This window comes from Mus pahari, chromosome 19, assembly GCF_900095145.1.
Source record: "Mus pahari chromosome 19, PAHARI_EIJ_v1.1, whole genome shotgun sequence".
Taxonomy (NCBI): domain Eukaryota; kingdom Metazoa; phylum Chordata; class Mammalia; order Rodentia; family Muridae; genus Mus; species Mus pahari.
In genome coordinates this window covers 10,069,514-10,083,266 of record NC_034608.1, presented here as the reverse complement: position 1 = coordinate 10,083,266, position 13,753 = coordinate 10,069,514, and the positions used below count along the sequence as shown (strand labels likewise).

The following is a 13,753-nucleotide window of genomic DNA, read 5'->3' as shown; positions in this document are numbered from 1 at the left end:
AAAAAAAAAAAAAAAAAAAAAAATCAACTGTTGGATGTTGGGATGTACAGACACCTTCCTCCCCAAACCCATGTCTGCTCAGCTCCAAAATGTGACATATCTGGAAGCAGGAACTTTGTAGGTAAGATTAAGGATGGAAAGAAAAGCATGCTAGGTAAGGGTGAGCCGGAAATGCAGGGCCTCTCAGAAAAGGACGCAGTGATGCATATTAGCCTAAAAATGCCAAGGCTGGCTGGAGTCCCAGAAGCTGAAGAAGTTGGGTCAAGTTCTCTTTCTAAGCCTCAAAGAGTTAACCTGCTTGCCAACAACAAAATTATTACTTCTGGCTTCCTGAAATAACTTTCTATTGTTTTAATTCACCTAGTGGCAATCTGTTTCTACTGCCCTGGGACAGCAGAAGTGAAAGAGTGGGTCAAGGTTAGGAAAGGAACAGGAAAGACTCTACCAGGTTGGCAAGAAGGAGGCTGCACAGTGAAGCAGCCAGGCTCTCAGCCTTGGGGCCAGCTGAGCAATGGAGTACCAGACCAGCAGCATCACTTGCAGTGAGAAAACATTGTCTGAAACTAATTCTGAGGAAACGGGCTACAAATCCAAACTGAGAACCACTGAAACCTTCAGCAATAGCAAAGTCACAAAGGACACAGGCAGATGGAGGGGATAGGCCAGCTAAACACCATAGGTGAGAATCTAACAAGAAACCAGGACAGAAAAGGGCAAGTGTCACAATGCAAATAAAAGTGGGAATCCCTGTCACTAACAGCTGGTGTCAACTTCTTGATTCTGGTCATCTTGGTTCTGACCATCAACAACACAAAGAAAGTCAGTTTTTTTTCTTTAAAAATAAATAAATAAATAAATAAATAAATAAATAAATAAATAAATAAATAAAAGCTTTTAAAAATAATCTGTACCCCAAGATTTTGGCTCATGGGTCAGAACAAAACAGCCATCCTGCAGTTCCCTCCAAGTAGAGAATGTATGAGATTCTCCAAAAGCTGTCTCCTCCTATGTTATATAGATAAACTCAATCTCCATAGAAGACAGAGATATAAGTTCTTCCCTTTACTCATGGGGGAACTGAGGCTTAGAGAGGGAGGCCAAGACACCTGCCACAGGCACACAACCAGGAACCAGAGCAATGCTAACTGTTCCCTTGGCTGCCCCACCCAGCTGCTGCTACAAGCTACTTCCTGGTACTCAAGGTCTTTCCCATGTCCTCTATTACCTCGCTTTGGGGTTACATCCCATGGGAAATTTTTAAAACATTCCCAAGGAAACATTTCTAAGGACAAAGCATTGAGGGCAGCCTAAAGATGTATTAAAATGAAGGAATTATATGTCAGGAAAGCTTAAATCAAAATGGAGAACTGAAAACAAGACTGAGACCGAATAAGGTACACCCCATAAGATTTATATCACCTAGACACACAGAAGAAAGCCCTAGGCATGGGAGGCTAGGAAAAGACGGGATTTATGAGAGGAGATGAGCAAAGGTGCCAGCATGGACAACTGATGCTGACACAGAGCACCCCTGGGGAGGAAGGCTCTGTAGGAGCAGCGCAGCAAAGTCATCCTCACTGTAACTAAGGCTAGACCTCCCTTCACCTGAAATGTAGAAACAAGACTAAAGTCACTTTGTGTGACACACCCCCTGTAGTTCCTAGAATCTGTTTCCTTTTTTTTTTTTTAAAGTGGTACGATCTTTAATAGAACAAAATATATAGCATGGTCTTTTAGTAAGGCAGCAACAAGTGACTAAAATAGTCAAAGTCAATATTTACATTTAAACAAATCAAAGCCAAAGGATGGTGAACTCTTGTTATTTCGCTTAGATGACCAGGAGACTGAAAAGAGTAGGAGGGGAGGGGCACCAGGAGGATGAGAGAGGGGGTGAGGCAATGCTGACTAAGGGGATGAGCCCTAGGAGCTCTTCCTCCTAAGCATGCAAGTGAGACCAAAGGCTGAGGGCCACTAGGAGAGAACTCTGGCAGAGACCCCTGGCTGGGATGGTGGTCAAGTGTGTTATTGGCCTTGTAAAGGGTAACAGGCTAGCCATAGAATCTGTTTCCTAACCCTGCAGACGTGACTGACATTCAACCTCTGACACTGACAGGGGAGGTCATCTGAAAAGGTCCAGAATGGCACAATCAAGTTACAATGAACAAGAGAGAGTTCTCAACAAGAGAGAGTTCTCACAGTGCATTAGTGTTAAGACATCTGTGTTCAACTGCATTCATAGCTATCTCAGCTGCATGCAGCCTTTGAGCACAGGCTGGCCCCACTTAGACCAAGAAATTATACCATCAAAAACTATGCTGTAGCCAGATGTAGGGGCCCAGATCTTTAATAGTAGCACTCAGAAGGCAGAGGAGGTGGATCTCTTGAGTTCAAGAACAGCCTGGCCAACATACTGAGTTCCAGAACCACCAGGGTTACATAGAAAGGCCTTATCTCAAAAGTCAAAAGAAAAAGAAAAGAGAAGCTCAGGGTCTTCTCAGGCTGGGCCTCAAAATTAGGACACCCATTTTTGTGAATGGACAATGACCAGGATAAGAGGTGAGGAACGACTGAAGGGCAGGAAGCAGCACACAAGGCCATGCTGAGAACAGAGTCACAAAGAACCTGCCCCCATGCCTGAGTACCTAGCAGAAACCTCCTCAATCTTCTCAAATGTCCGGGCCACAGCGAGAAAAGGGACCCTGAGAAAGGAAAAGAAAAATGATAAGCACTTGAATAGGCCATAACATCCTGTAGCCACCCTGCCCCTTCACATCTTCCTGGGGGATAAATGCAGAGGCAACTATCCACTATCCCTTCCCATAATTCTCCCAAAACAGAGATGGGAGAGATGTGACAGCTCTTCCAATAGAGGCCAAAACAACAGCCTCCCATAGTCACAGGGACAGAACTTAAAACAGCATGGGAAGGCTAACCCCTTACTTCTGGCCATGTTTCCAGCAGGCATCTTCAATAGGATGATAGTTATTCTTGGAAGGATTATAATTTGTTGGATCCAGGGTTCTAAGGAGGCAAAGAGAAGTTGAAATTGGATAACTCTGGGTCTAAAAAATGTTTCTACTATGTGTTGGGCCTGGTTCACAAAGCCAAAGGTTAACACGTTCCTATCTCCTCACTGTTGACAGAGAGGCCCTCCGGGGCTTCCAATGTAGATGTCTGCTACTTCCAGAGCATGCGCTCAACCTGGTAAGCTCATTATGGTGGAATCAGTATGCTAAGAACTGAGGACAGAGTGCTGGGTGGTACCAGTGGGCAGAGAGGCTTAAGATTTTGTCCTGGGAACAATGCAGAACCACTCTAGGAAGGTGAGTAGGGGTGAGGGGCAAGAATTACTACCATGATTACCTTGCTGCATGCCCTTAGCCCTTTGGGGAGGGTCATACTGGAGGCTGGAAGTCAGACAAAATGCCTATCAGTGGGTATGCAAACTCCCTAAACAGTTCTTACTCTGCCTGTATCCTAAGGCTTTGCAATAGGTCCAAAAGTGTCTAAAACACTGACCAATGACCAAGCCCTGCAAGAGGAGAAAACCCAAGCTAGGGCTGAGTCATGGACTTGAAGATGCGAATGTGCAAGGAGATGTTTCTCAGACCTGGGCACTGACTCACCCCTTGGTCTCTTCCTTCCTTAGAGTGCCTGACTCTTCTTGTTTGACTTCAGTTTTCACTGCTGGTTTTCGGGGTGCTGCAAGGAAAGACAGGAAGTAGAGGGTCCCTACTCCTCATAGGCCCAACTCCTGTGCCTTGTTCAGCCAGCACTGCCTGAACAGAGCCCCACAGTCTGCTGCCCACACAGCCCAGATGGATAAAGATAAGAAAGGTGCTCACTGAAGAAACTGCTCAGTGTCTTGGCACCTCTAGCAGGAGGTTTGCTCTGTTCCTCTTCCTGAGGCTTCAGTTTCACTCCTGCCTTACACACTGGAATGTTCTCTGTCTTTGTCAAGGTTACTGATTCTGAAATGAGAAGGGGTAGATGGTGATAGAAACAGTTGTTGCGGTTGGTTTTGTACACTGTGTATTCAGATGCTGAGTTCTGTACCCCAAGATCAGATTGTAGTCTGGACATGGACATTGTGTTGACCAATGTGCTGTGAAGAATGTTCCCCAATAATCCCTGATGGGTAATTAAAAAGCTAGAGCTTGTGACTGGGCACCAGAGAGAGGAAGGTAGGACTTCACTTCACTCCCTCAGATAGAGGGAGGTGATCTCAGTTAGGGACCACAATGGAGAGAAGGAAAAGGGATAGAAGAAGACAGTTGCCATGAGGCAGGGAAGAAGATGAGAATGGACCACAAGTACATGCCAAGAGAAGCTCACCCTGAAGATATACATGGAAATAGCAAGACTCATTTGGCAGGTAACAGGCAATTTATCTGGTTATTAATAGACTAATCAGGTTAGAATAGCTCAGAACTTGTGCAACATAATGCCAGCAGCTTGTTAATAACATCTGATGTCTTTGTGTCATTTGTTCTGGAGCAAAACAGTACAGAACGGGGCAGAAATCTCCCATAAAATTACCACTCACTATAAACAGTTTCTAGCACTAAACATTAAGATCCCAAAATCATTGCACCCTATGAGTGGAAAATTGATCAATTCTGACCTTTCTCCATCTGCTTTGTAAATACAGGGCCTCTCTGGCCTAATGTTCACTCCTCAGTGCTAATCAAAGCACAGCTAACACTGGTCGAAAAACGGAAAACTTAAGAATGGTAGTGAAAAGAAACCTCATCACCCAGTTGAGTGGCCATCAGTATGAAATACCAGCTACTCAGGACACTGAGGTAGGGGAATTATAAAACTACAAAGCAACCTCATGGTAAGATCTCAGACAAACAACCCAACAAACAAAAATACAAAACAGAGCTGGGGTGTGACTCGGTAGTAGAGCATCTGCCTAGAATCCCCCAATAAGGGATGAACACTTGGCCCAGCAACTAGACCACTGACTATTCTTACAGAGGTCCTGAGTTCAATTCCCAGAAGCCACATGGTGGCTCACAACCATCTGTAATGGGATCTGATGCTCTCTTCTGGTGTGTCTGAAGATAGCAACAGTGTACTCACATACATAAAATAAATAAGTAATTCTTTAAAAAAATAAAAGAATCCCCCAGTGAGGGGCTGGGACCATAACTCAGTAACAGAGTACCTGCCTTTCCCACTAGTGAGAAGACTGAGGTATGGCTCAGAATTAAACATGTGGCTAGCATATCAGGCCCTGGGTTCCACCACCAGCATTAAAAAAATAATAAAAAAATAAAATAAAATCTTAGCAAGATTCATATTATGTATATGCCTAAAAGTGTCCTTGCAAAAGTGACCGAGGACACAGGGGTCTCAAGGACACCAAGGAACAGAAACTGCAAGAATACTCCCTCTTCTAAATCCTGTAACTAAGCTTAGATATTGCACTTAATAAACACCTACTCAGTTTGTTGTATCTGACACCTATGATGTCTAAAAGCATTTTATTTAAGGGCTCTTTCCTCTCTTCCCACATGCATGGGGTAAAATAAGCAATAAACCCAATAGTAAAAGCAAAACCTCTGATTATCTTGGAGTTCACACTGAACCCAAGTTGGGGAATCTGTGACTTGTTTCAGTGAACCACCCTCCACAGACAAGTGATGCCCCAAGCAGGAATCAGGAAGCCAGAGGAATAAGCAACTTACCAGAGGACTTTGTGGGCTCAGAGGGGACTATGGGCTGGTCCCCTTCTTTTTCTTCCTTCTGTTTTATGTCTTCAGCCTCTGTGAGGCTTTCTTTTGGGGTCTCTGTTCCTCATGACAGACAGAAAAGTTAAATGGAAGTGAGGCCTAAAGGCACTCCCACCCAGTACAGTCTGAAGCGGAAAGGTCACAAGTCCAAAGCCTGCCTGGACCACAGAGTAAATTCCATTTTTAGTTTGGGTAACTTTGTGAGACCCTGTCTCAAAAACAAGATACTGGCATGTAACTCAGCAGTGGAGCACCTGCCTATCCTGTACATTTTGATTTACAAACGTACTAAAAAGTCATACCACCAGGGTAATGATAAAATTACAGACACTAACCTGGGGGAAATTTGCCTTAGAACAAAGATACTCCTTTTACTAGGAGATACTCAAATTGCCAAAATCTCCAACTTAAAGTCAATTTTTTATTGACTACAAACTGCCAATAGGAAATCAAGCCTCCTCTAAATAATTCAAACCTGTCATGGGAAACTGAGCCATATGGAGATTTTTATTCTCACATGAACAAGATCCTGGCTAGGTCAACAGGTGCAACTGATGAATCACACACAGCCCCCATGATCAACAGTTCCATCTCCATGGCTGTTTCCCTGCATTGTACCCAAGATAAAGGGAACCCTCTCAATGGTAATGACAGTCTTCAGTCTCCACGGGAACACAGTGACACCTACTGGACACTACACGCACAAACATGCTCCTCTCATCCTGCTCTCTCACCTTCTTCTTCTTTCTTCCTTTTCTTAGCTGTTTTGTTTTTGTCCTCATTCTGCTCCTCAAGAGTGTCTTGAATTGTCCGTTTGGGGAGCTGTTTCCGTGCTGGAAAGGTAAAGGGAGCACTGTAGCTGACCACCGGTTTGTCTATGTCTACCCCAGTGATCAGACACACTGCCTGATGAAAGTGGAGACAGAAGGTTCTGGATCCCTATCCTCTTTTTACCTATCATAGCCACCACCCCAATGTACACCTCGTTTTCCCAGCTCTGAATCTGTGACCTTGGGTGAGTTATTTATTCTGCCGGTCCCTCGCTTTCCTGCATTATGAGAAAGGAAACAAGCTCCAGTAAATGATAACGGGATGTACTCAGTACCCTCAGCATGGAGAACCTCGAGGATCCAGCCACTATATTCCCCTCTAGCACGTGCCACATGCTATCCTCAAGCTGCCTCTTGATACCACACTGTATTCTCTAGAAACACCAGTGTTAGAATTCCCACACATGTCCTGTTTTTCTCAGTCTTTGCACCTGTGACACCTATCTGGGACAGTCTCCACTTGCCTTTTCTGAACCTTCCCTAGGCAACATGGACAACTGACCTGTGAACAGCTCTGCCCCAGGGAAGCAAGCGTTCAGGAAACTGCATATGTGATGTTAAACTTGAGCATTTAAAGGAAGAAAACAAAGCCAAACTGGAGAACCTAGTTCTAACTATACATCATGATCTGAGTACAATTTCAATTCTAAATTACGAGCAGTCTTTTTTAATGCTGAGTGTGGGTTCATATTCATTATAACTTGACTAAATCTGGAATTCCTGTGTCTGTGAGGGTGTTTCTGTTGAGTTTTAACTGTAGAAGATTCACCCTGAATTTGGGTAGCACCATACCATGGGCCAGGAACGAGGTATATATAAAAAGAAAGGAGGAGAAAGTGAGCTGAGCACCAGCGCTATCTGCTTCTGCTTCCTGACATAATCCTGCTGTCATGCCTTCCCAATCATTATGGACTGCACTGTCAAACGGAACCAAAATAAATTCTCCTATCTTTTACATGCTTCTGGAAGGTATTTTGTAACAGTATGAGAAGGGAGAAAAAAAGAAGATAAATATATACTAAGTTTTCAAAGTCTGACATGCTGTATGTATGTACCTGCCAATTCACACATCGCGTTTAGGGTTTTAAAAATAGCATTCCATAAAAAAAGCAGATTCCCACACCCAAGTGGCTCATGGAAGACTGGAAAGACTTCCCTTGCTGAGACCTGCTTTCATGGAGCACCCTGTATGTAATGCTTGGGTCCAGAGGTATTGCAGAGTTTAGGGTTTTCAATTTCATGTCTGTAGACGGCATTGGCTGAACTGAATGAGTTCTTACAGCATGTACCGGCTTCCCAATGTCCACTAATTAACAGACTGAAACTTTACAAGTACCCATCTCAGTCACTTCAAACCATCAGAGCATGCTCAGTCCTCAGATCACATATGGCCCTCACCTGGCCCTTCCCCATACCAATTCTTCTACTTCCATTTAGGTCTCAATGTCTCAAGTGGATTCTCTAGAATGTTCTCCAGTCTCTTTATTCAGTGTCCCCTTGATCTCTGTGGTCCCTGTGACAGAATTCCAAACTTAAGTGACCCACATGTTCCTAATTCACTCATACAACCTGGAATTCTCTTCCCTTCTTCTATCCCACCTGGCTCCCCTTGCCTTTCAGGGGTCAGCTTGGTTGGTTACCTGCTCTTCCAGAAGACTCCACACTTGCACTCTTGTGTTCCTACTCAGAGTCGTGTGCAGCAACTATCACTCCCATGACAATCACAATTTCCCACATACACCAAGCACTGACTGGGCCAAGTCAGGCCCATGAACTTTACATGAATCAGCTTTTAATCCTAGCACTTCTGGGCAGTTGGCACTGTACTTCAGGCCTCCTGTTCCACAAGTAACGTAACCACACCTCTGCAAAGGTAAGGTTGTTTGCCACAACAGGTCAAGAAGCTCAGAGAGAGTTAACCATGCTCACCACTGCAGTTCTACCACTGGAAGGACAATCACCATGGGTAGTATGGATGGAAGGGATGAAACTGGCCTGTCCTTACCAGTTCGACGCTTTGGGAATCCTGATGGGGAGATGTCCATGGAGGGGCTGCGATTGAAGAAAGGACTGTTCTCTGGACATGTGTCAGGGCTGGGAGGAGAGCTCTGTTCAGAGTCTGACACAGGCTTCTGAAAGAAGACAGAAAGAAGAGTTCTAAAATAAAGAAGATGTATGTCATCACCTGGCAGTCGCAGCTACCACATGCTTCAGAGCGAATGGGCTCAGCCTCTCATGTCTAATGCCATTTCTGGTTCCTTAATCCCATCCCCACCCAGGCCACCTTCTCTCATGTAGGTATCATTAGACCCACCATCATAACTTTTAGTGTCCCAGAATCACGCCATTATGAAGACCAGTATTAATTCTGTTTCTTAAAGTAACAGAATCTTCCTTTTACACTTACAGAGATGGTGGCCTTACTAAAGATCCACCAACTTCCCCTGGAGTCATTACAATCGTGGGCCTGCTCCTTTACAACTAGTGTGGTGTGGTCATGAGTCTAAAGACTGCATTTTCAGCCTTCCTTGTAGTTTCAAGATCCAAGGAGAGGACTAATTCTTGCACACTGTCCTATGATGCCTGCCATACACATGGCATGCACTGGCATGTCACACAAATACAGACACACACACAAGTTATAAAGATAAAATTAAGTAGAAGAGGAGTCGCAAGGAAATGTGACCACGGAAAGCACAGAAAGAGAACATAAGAGTGTCTCAGCTAATGGAGAAACAGGCTTCTAGAAAAAACAAAAATGACATGAATGTAGTCTTCCCCTAGAGGCTCCAGAAAAAGGCCTTGTCCACACTCTAAGATAATCTACTCCAGGTACCTGACCTACGTAATTACAGGATAACTGTGAAACAGCCCGCACCACGGGTATGTTCTCCATGAGGTACTTAAGGTAGGATGATGTCAAGGGGCCAAATGAGCCCCACCTCCCAGAGAAGCGGTAGACTGGAACCCTGTACCCTAACCCTCCTGCTTCAAAGACCAACAGCAGAGACTGCCAATCTCCTGAACAATGTCCCCAGTCTTCCTGTATAGCTACTGTACTCAGCTGCATGGGTGAGTAGGAAATTGGCAGGCTTGAGGTCAGCATGATGGCTCAGTGGGTAAATGTGCTTGCTGCACAAGCCTAGAGACCATAGTTCAGTTCCTAAAACTCATTAAGGAGAGAATACCACAAAGTTGTCCTCTGGCCTCCATGTGCCCAGCAAGGATATACACACATACACACAAAAATGAAATTTAGGAAAAAAAACCAGTAGGCTACTGGAACCTACCTGGACTTTGGGGATGCCAGGGGCTTCATCTTCGTCCTCCCCTTCACTGCTCAGAACCTGGGCTACCTTCCTTCCTGTCCTCTTCACTGGAGAATCACGCTCGGGCACCACTTGATTCCTCTCCTTCAGCGCCACCCTGGAAGTCAGGAGGGAGATGGTGGAGCACATGGCAGGCAGCATGGGGAAATCACCCACAAAACTGCATTCCCTTCTCTTCCATTTCAGTGAGCAATGAGCATTTTCTAGGTGCAAACATGGCATTCACTTTTTTATTTTCCCTTTTGAGATGGTCTCATGTAGCTAGGTCTAGCCTCAAACCCAGTAAGTAGCAGAGGCTGCCTTTGAACTCCTGATCCTCCTGCCCACAACTCACCAGCACTGGGATCATGATGTGTGCCACCATACTTGACTTCATTTTAGGTACTTAAGTATCCTTCCCTCCCTTTCTTTCTCTATCCTATGCCTGAGGCATCCTGTTAGGATATGTCATAAAGAGCTTCTTGCAGGGTTTCTTGCAGGGACAGGCTTGACACCAATATCCATTTGAAGACCTTTTTCTTAGTCACAAGAGTTGCAGCAGGAGACATGATCAGGCAACAGCATAATAGCCTGAAGTCTTACATGAGGAAAGGGACACTTATTCTAAGTCACTGTCCCCTTGATGGCAGCTCTGATCTCTCAGCTTATAAGACACAGGCATGGTGTCATGCAAGCTGGTGGCAGTCACTAAAGTGCTGAGTATCCTCAGAAAGCTCATGGTCTGAACAGAGGCCATCATGAAGATTAGCAACTCCTTACTTCCTGGTCACAGGCACTCATCCTATACAACTCTTACAAAGAGGGAAGCAGGTTCATGCTCAGCACCACAGAAAGAGTCCTACATGCCTTTTAGAGAGTAGAGGAACAGCCATCCACTAGGTTCACCTCAAAACCCAGTGTCCTGAGCTCTGGCTGACACACAGAAAATACTTGACAGCTATTTTCTGAGTAAATGCATGTGTACAATACCATAAACATACAACATATATAAGCTATTTACATATATAATAGTCTCACTTTTGTTATTTAAAAGTAAGCTAAAGTGTTTGTGAATGAGTATAGATTGCATGTCAGGCATTGTTCTAACCACTGGAGCTCTAACAGTGTCAAACAGGCAGACCCTGTGCTCTAGTATGATAGACACTTACCCAGTCCTGTCCTCAGATATATTAAACATCTAATGTGTTTGCTAGATAAAAATCTAATGTGTCTGCTAGATAAAATACATGTGTTTGCTAGAGTACTGCAAACTGGTCACAGTGCTTCCTCTGGGAAGGATTAATGGAAAGAGTTCAGATAAATTAAATGTGTTTGCTAGAGCACTGCAAATTGGTCACAGTGGGAAGGATTAATGGAAAGAGTTCAAGAAATCTTAGATTAAACAACATAAATCCATTTATTTTCATGTGTATGGGTGCTTACACGTATATCTATGTACTGCATGAATGCCTCGTGCCTGCAGAAGCCAGAAGGCAGCATCAGATGCCCCGAGAACTGGAGTTACTGGTGGTTGTGACCACCACCTGAGTATTTGTGAACTGAACCTAGGTCCTCTGGAAGAGAAGTAAATGCTCTTAACTGCCGAGCCATCTCTGAAGTCTCTAGATTTATTATTATCATTATTATTATTATCATTATTATTATTATCATTACCATTACTAATTATGTGTATATCTATGTGCAAATAGGTACAAATGGACATAGGTATTCCAAGAAGTCAGAGGCATCAGATACTCTGGGACTGGAGTTACAGGTAACTGTGAAACACCTGACATGGGTGCTGAGAAGCAAATTGTTGTCCTCTGAACAGCAGTTTGTATTCTTAACTACTGTACCATCTCTCTAGCCCCAAGGTCAAATTTCTTCTTAGTTATCTGAGTTAATGGTTTTAAAATTACCATGTATAATTCCTCATATAGAGACCAATGTTAGACAAACAAAAATACCTACACACATAATTACACTTACAGGCAATTAAAAGCAAAAGCATATTTAAATATATTAGTATAGAATTGTAACACCCACAAAAAGGAAACAACCTAAATACTCTCATAAATTAAATACTAAATAGTTTCTTTAGGATAGCCATAGAAGGGAATACAACATAGAAGTAAAAGAACTGAGCTCCTGTGTTCCTTAGCGAAAAAAAAATCCTCTGTGCTATAATGTTAACAAAAGCAAGCTGATGAACAATAACATATAACATATATAGCATGACCTAAGTAAATCACAGAAAAGAAACATACTTATGCACTTGCACAGAGCAATGTATACGACACAGTGACCTACTTCAACATTTATAGCTTGACTCCTACATGTGCAAAGTGCCTTCCTACAGTTAAGTAAGTGTTACAAATGGCACATCTGGCTGGGCAGTGGTGGCACGGGCCTTTAATCCCAGCATAGGGAGGCAAAGGCAAGTGGGTCTCTGTGAATTTGAGACCAGCCTCATCTACAGATTGAGTTGCAGGATAGCCAGGCTACACAAAGAAACCCTGTCTTGAAAAAACAAAAAACAAAAAGGCACATCTGTTTTTTCACTGACCCAATGCAGAAAGTCTATCGGATATTAGGAACCTTTTTACTCCTGAGGAAGCTGGAACAAAGAAAGTAAAGTTTCCTGCTCAACATCTCAATTTGGAGATTATGAACCAAATGTATTCACATCCATACTCTGGCCCAAGGGTGATCTTGTTACCCAAACAAGGCCACCCTGCATCTTCCTGAGAATGTATGAATCAAAATGTGGCCAACATCGCTACCCAATGGAGAGTGGTTCTAGAATGAATGCAAACAGAACCTTGACAAGAATCCTGTTGGCTGTCTGCTATCTAAATTAAATATCATTTTGAGGCCTGATAAATCTGAAGTAGGTTTTTATCACATGCAGACTAAAGGCATGTGCTGTCCTAGTCCCTTACATACTTTGGAGGGGGTTCCTTCTCTCTGATGCTGCTGGGTGTCTCCTTCTCCGGCTTCTTCACTTTACCTTCTTTTGTGGGTTGAAAAAATGACCTGGAGGAGCACAAGGGGTCGAGTCATTAATAGCACTGATGCTCTGCACACCTGGACAACAGCTGAAGCTCCAGACACCATCCCCAGCCATGCATATTCCTCTACCTCTGTATAACTTTTAGGAGTGTTGGGGGGGGGAGGGGACAATAGTAGTTAAGTGGTAGAGGGCTCCCCTAGCATGGGCAAAGACCCTGGGTTTTATTCTATTCCGAACTTTTGGGAGCATGATGGGGGGGGGGGGGTAAAAGGCAAGAAAATAAAATAAGAGAACAAAAAGCATATAAACAAAGAGTTGTTATCTCAGGACAGGCCATACTCAGCTTCCCATCACATAAGTGCCTGGGGATTTGTGCTTCCCAGGTATCTGGTAGGGTGGATGGTAAAGTCTGAGTCCACTAGTACCTCTTCCCTCCTTTATCTGATACACCCTTCTTTCTCTTAGTACACGAGTGACCAACACTTATATCTACGATACACAGACACATAGCCCAAGTCCTAAAAATTAGTACAGTGCACTGCACACCTGTAGCCACCATGATTGTCCCAAGCCAACATTTGACTACAAATAGCTCTGGGTCAGAAAGGAGAAGGATGTCCAGAAACCATATACTGGACAGCCCAGAGACCCAGGATAGAACTGAACACAACTGGCAGGGGAAAAATGTCAATGAAATGATTCATAATGATATTCTGCTATACTCACAGATTTATGCCTAGCCCAATTATCATCAGAGGCTTCATCTACTAGGAGCAGATGCAGAGACCCACAGCCAAACATTAGGTGGAGCCAGGAGAACCCCACAGAAGACGGGGAGGAAGAACTGTAGGGGCCATAAGG

The 13,753-nt window shown here is 43.9% G+C and overlaps 1 protein-coding gene across 1 annotated transcript in view; it reads right to left on the bottom strand.

Annotated features, from left to right (window-relative positions):
• The window catches only part of Lig1 (DNA ligase 1), a 36,530-nt gene that overhangs the window by 19,130 nt on the left and 3,647 nt on the right, over nt 1-13,753 (bottom strand). The window contains exons 3-11 of the mRNA XM_021219328.2: nt 12,826-12,915; nt 9,862-9,997; nt 8,577-8,703; nt 6,476-6,574; nt 5,697-5,798; nt 3,846-3,971; nt 3,627-3,702; nt 2,941-3,021; nt 2,643-2,699 (exon numbers count right to left, since the gene is read on the bottom strand). Coding sequence (XP_021074987.1) covers nt 2,643-2,699; nt 2,941-3,021; nt 3,627-3,702; nt 3,846-3,971; nt 5,697-5,798; nt 6,476-6,574; nt 8,577-8,703; nt 9,862-9,997; nt 12,826-12,915 — 894 coding nt within the window. The remainder of the gene's footprint in view (nt 1-2,642; nt 2,700-2,940; nt 3,022-3,626; nt 3,703-3,845; nt 3,972-5,696; nt 5,799-6,475; nt 6,575-8,576; nt 8,704-9,861; nt 9,998-12,825; nt 12,916-13,753) is intronic.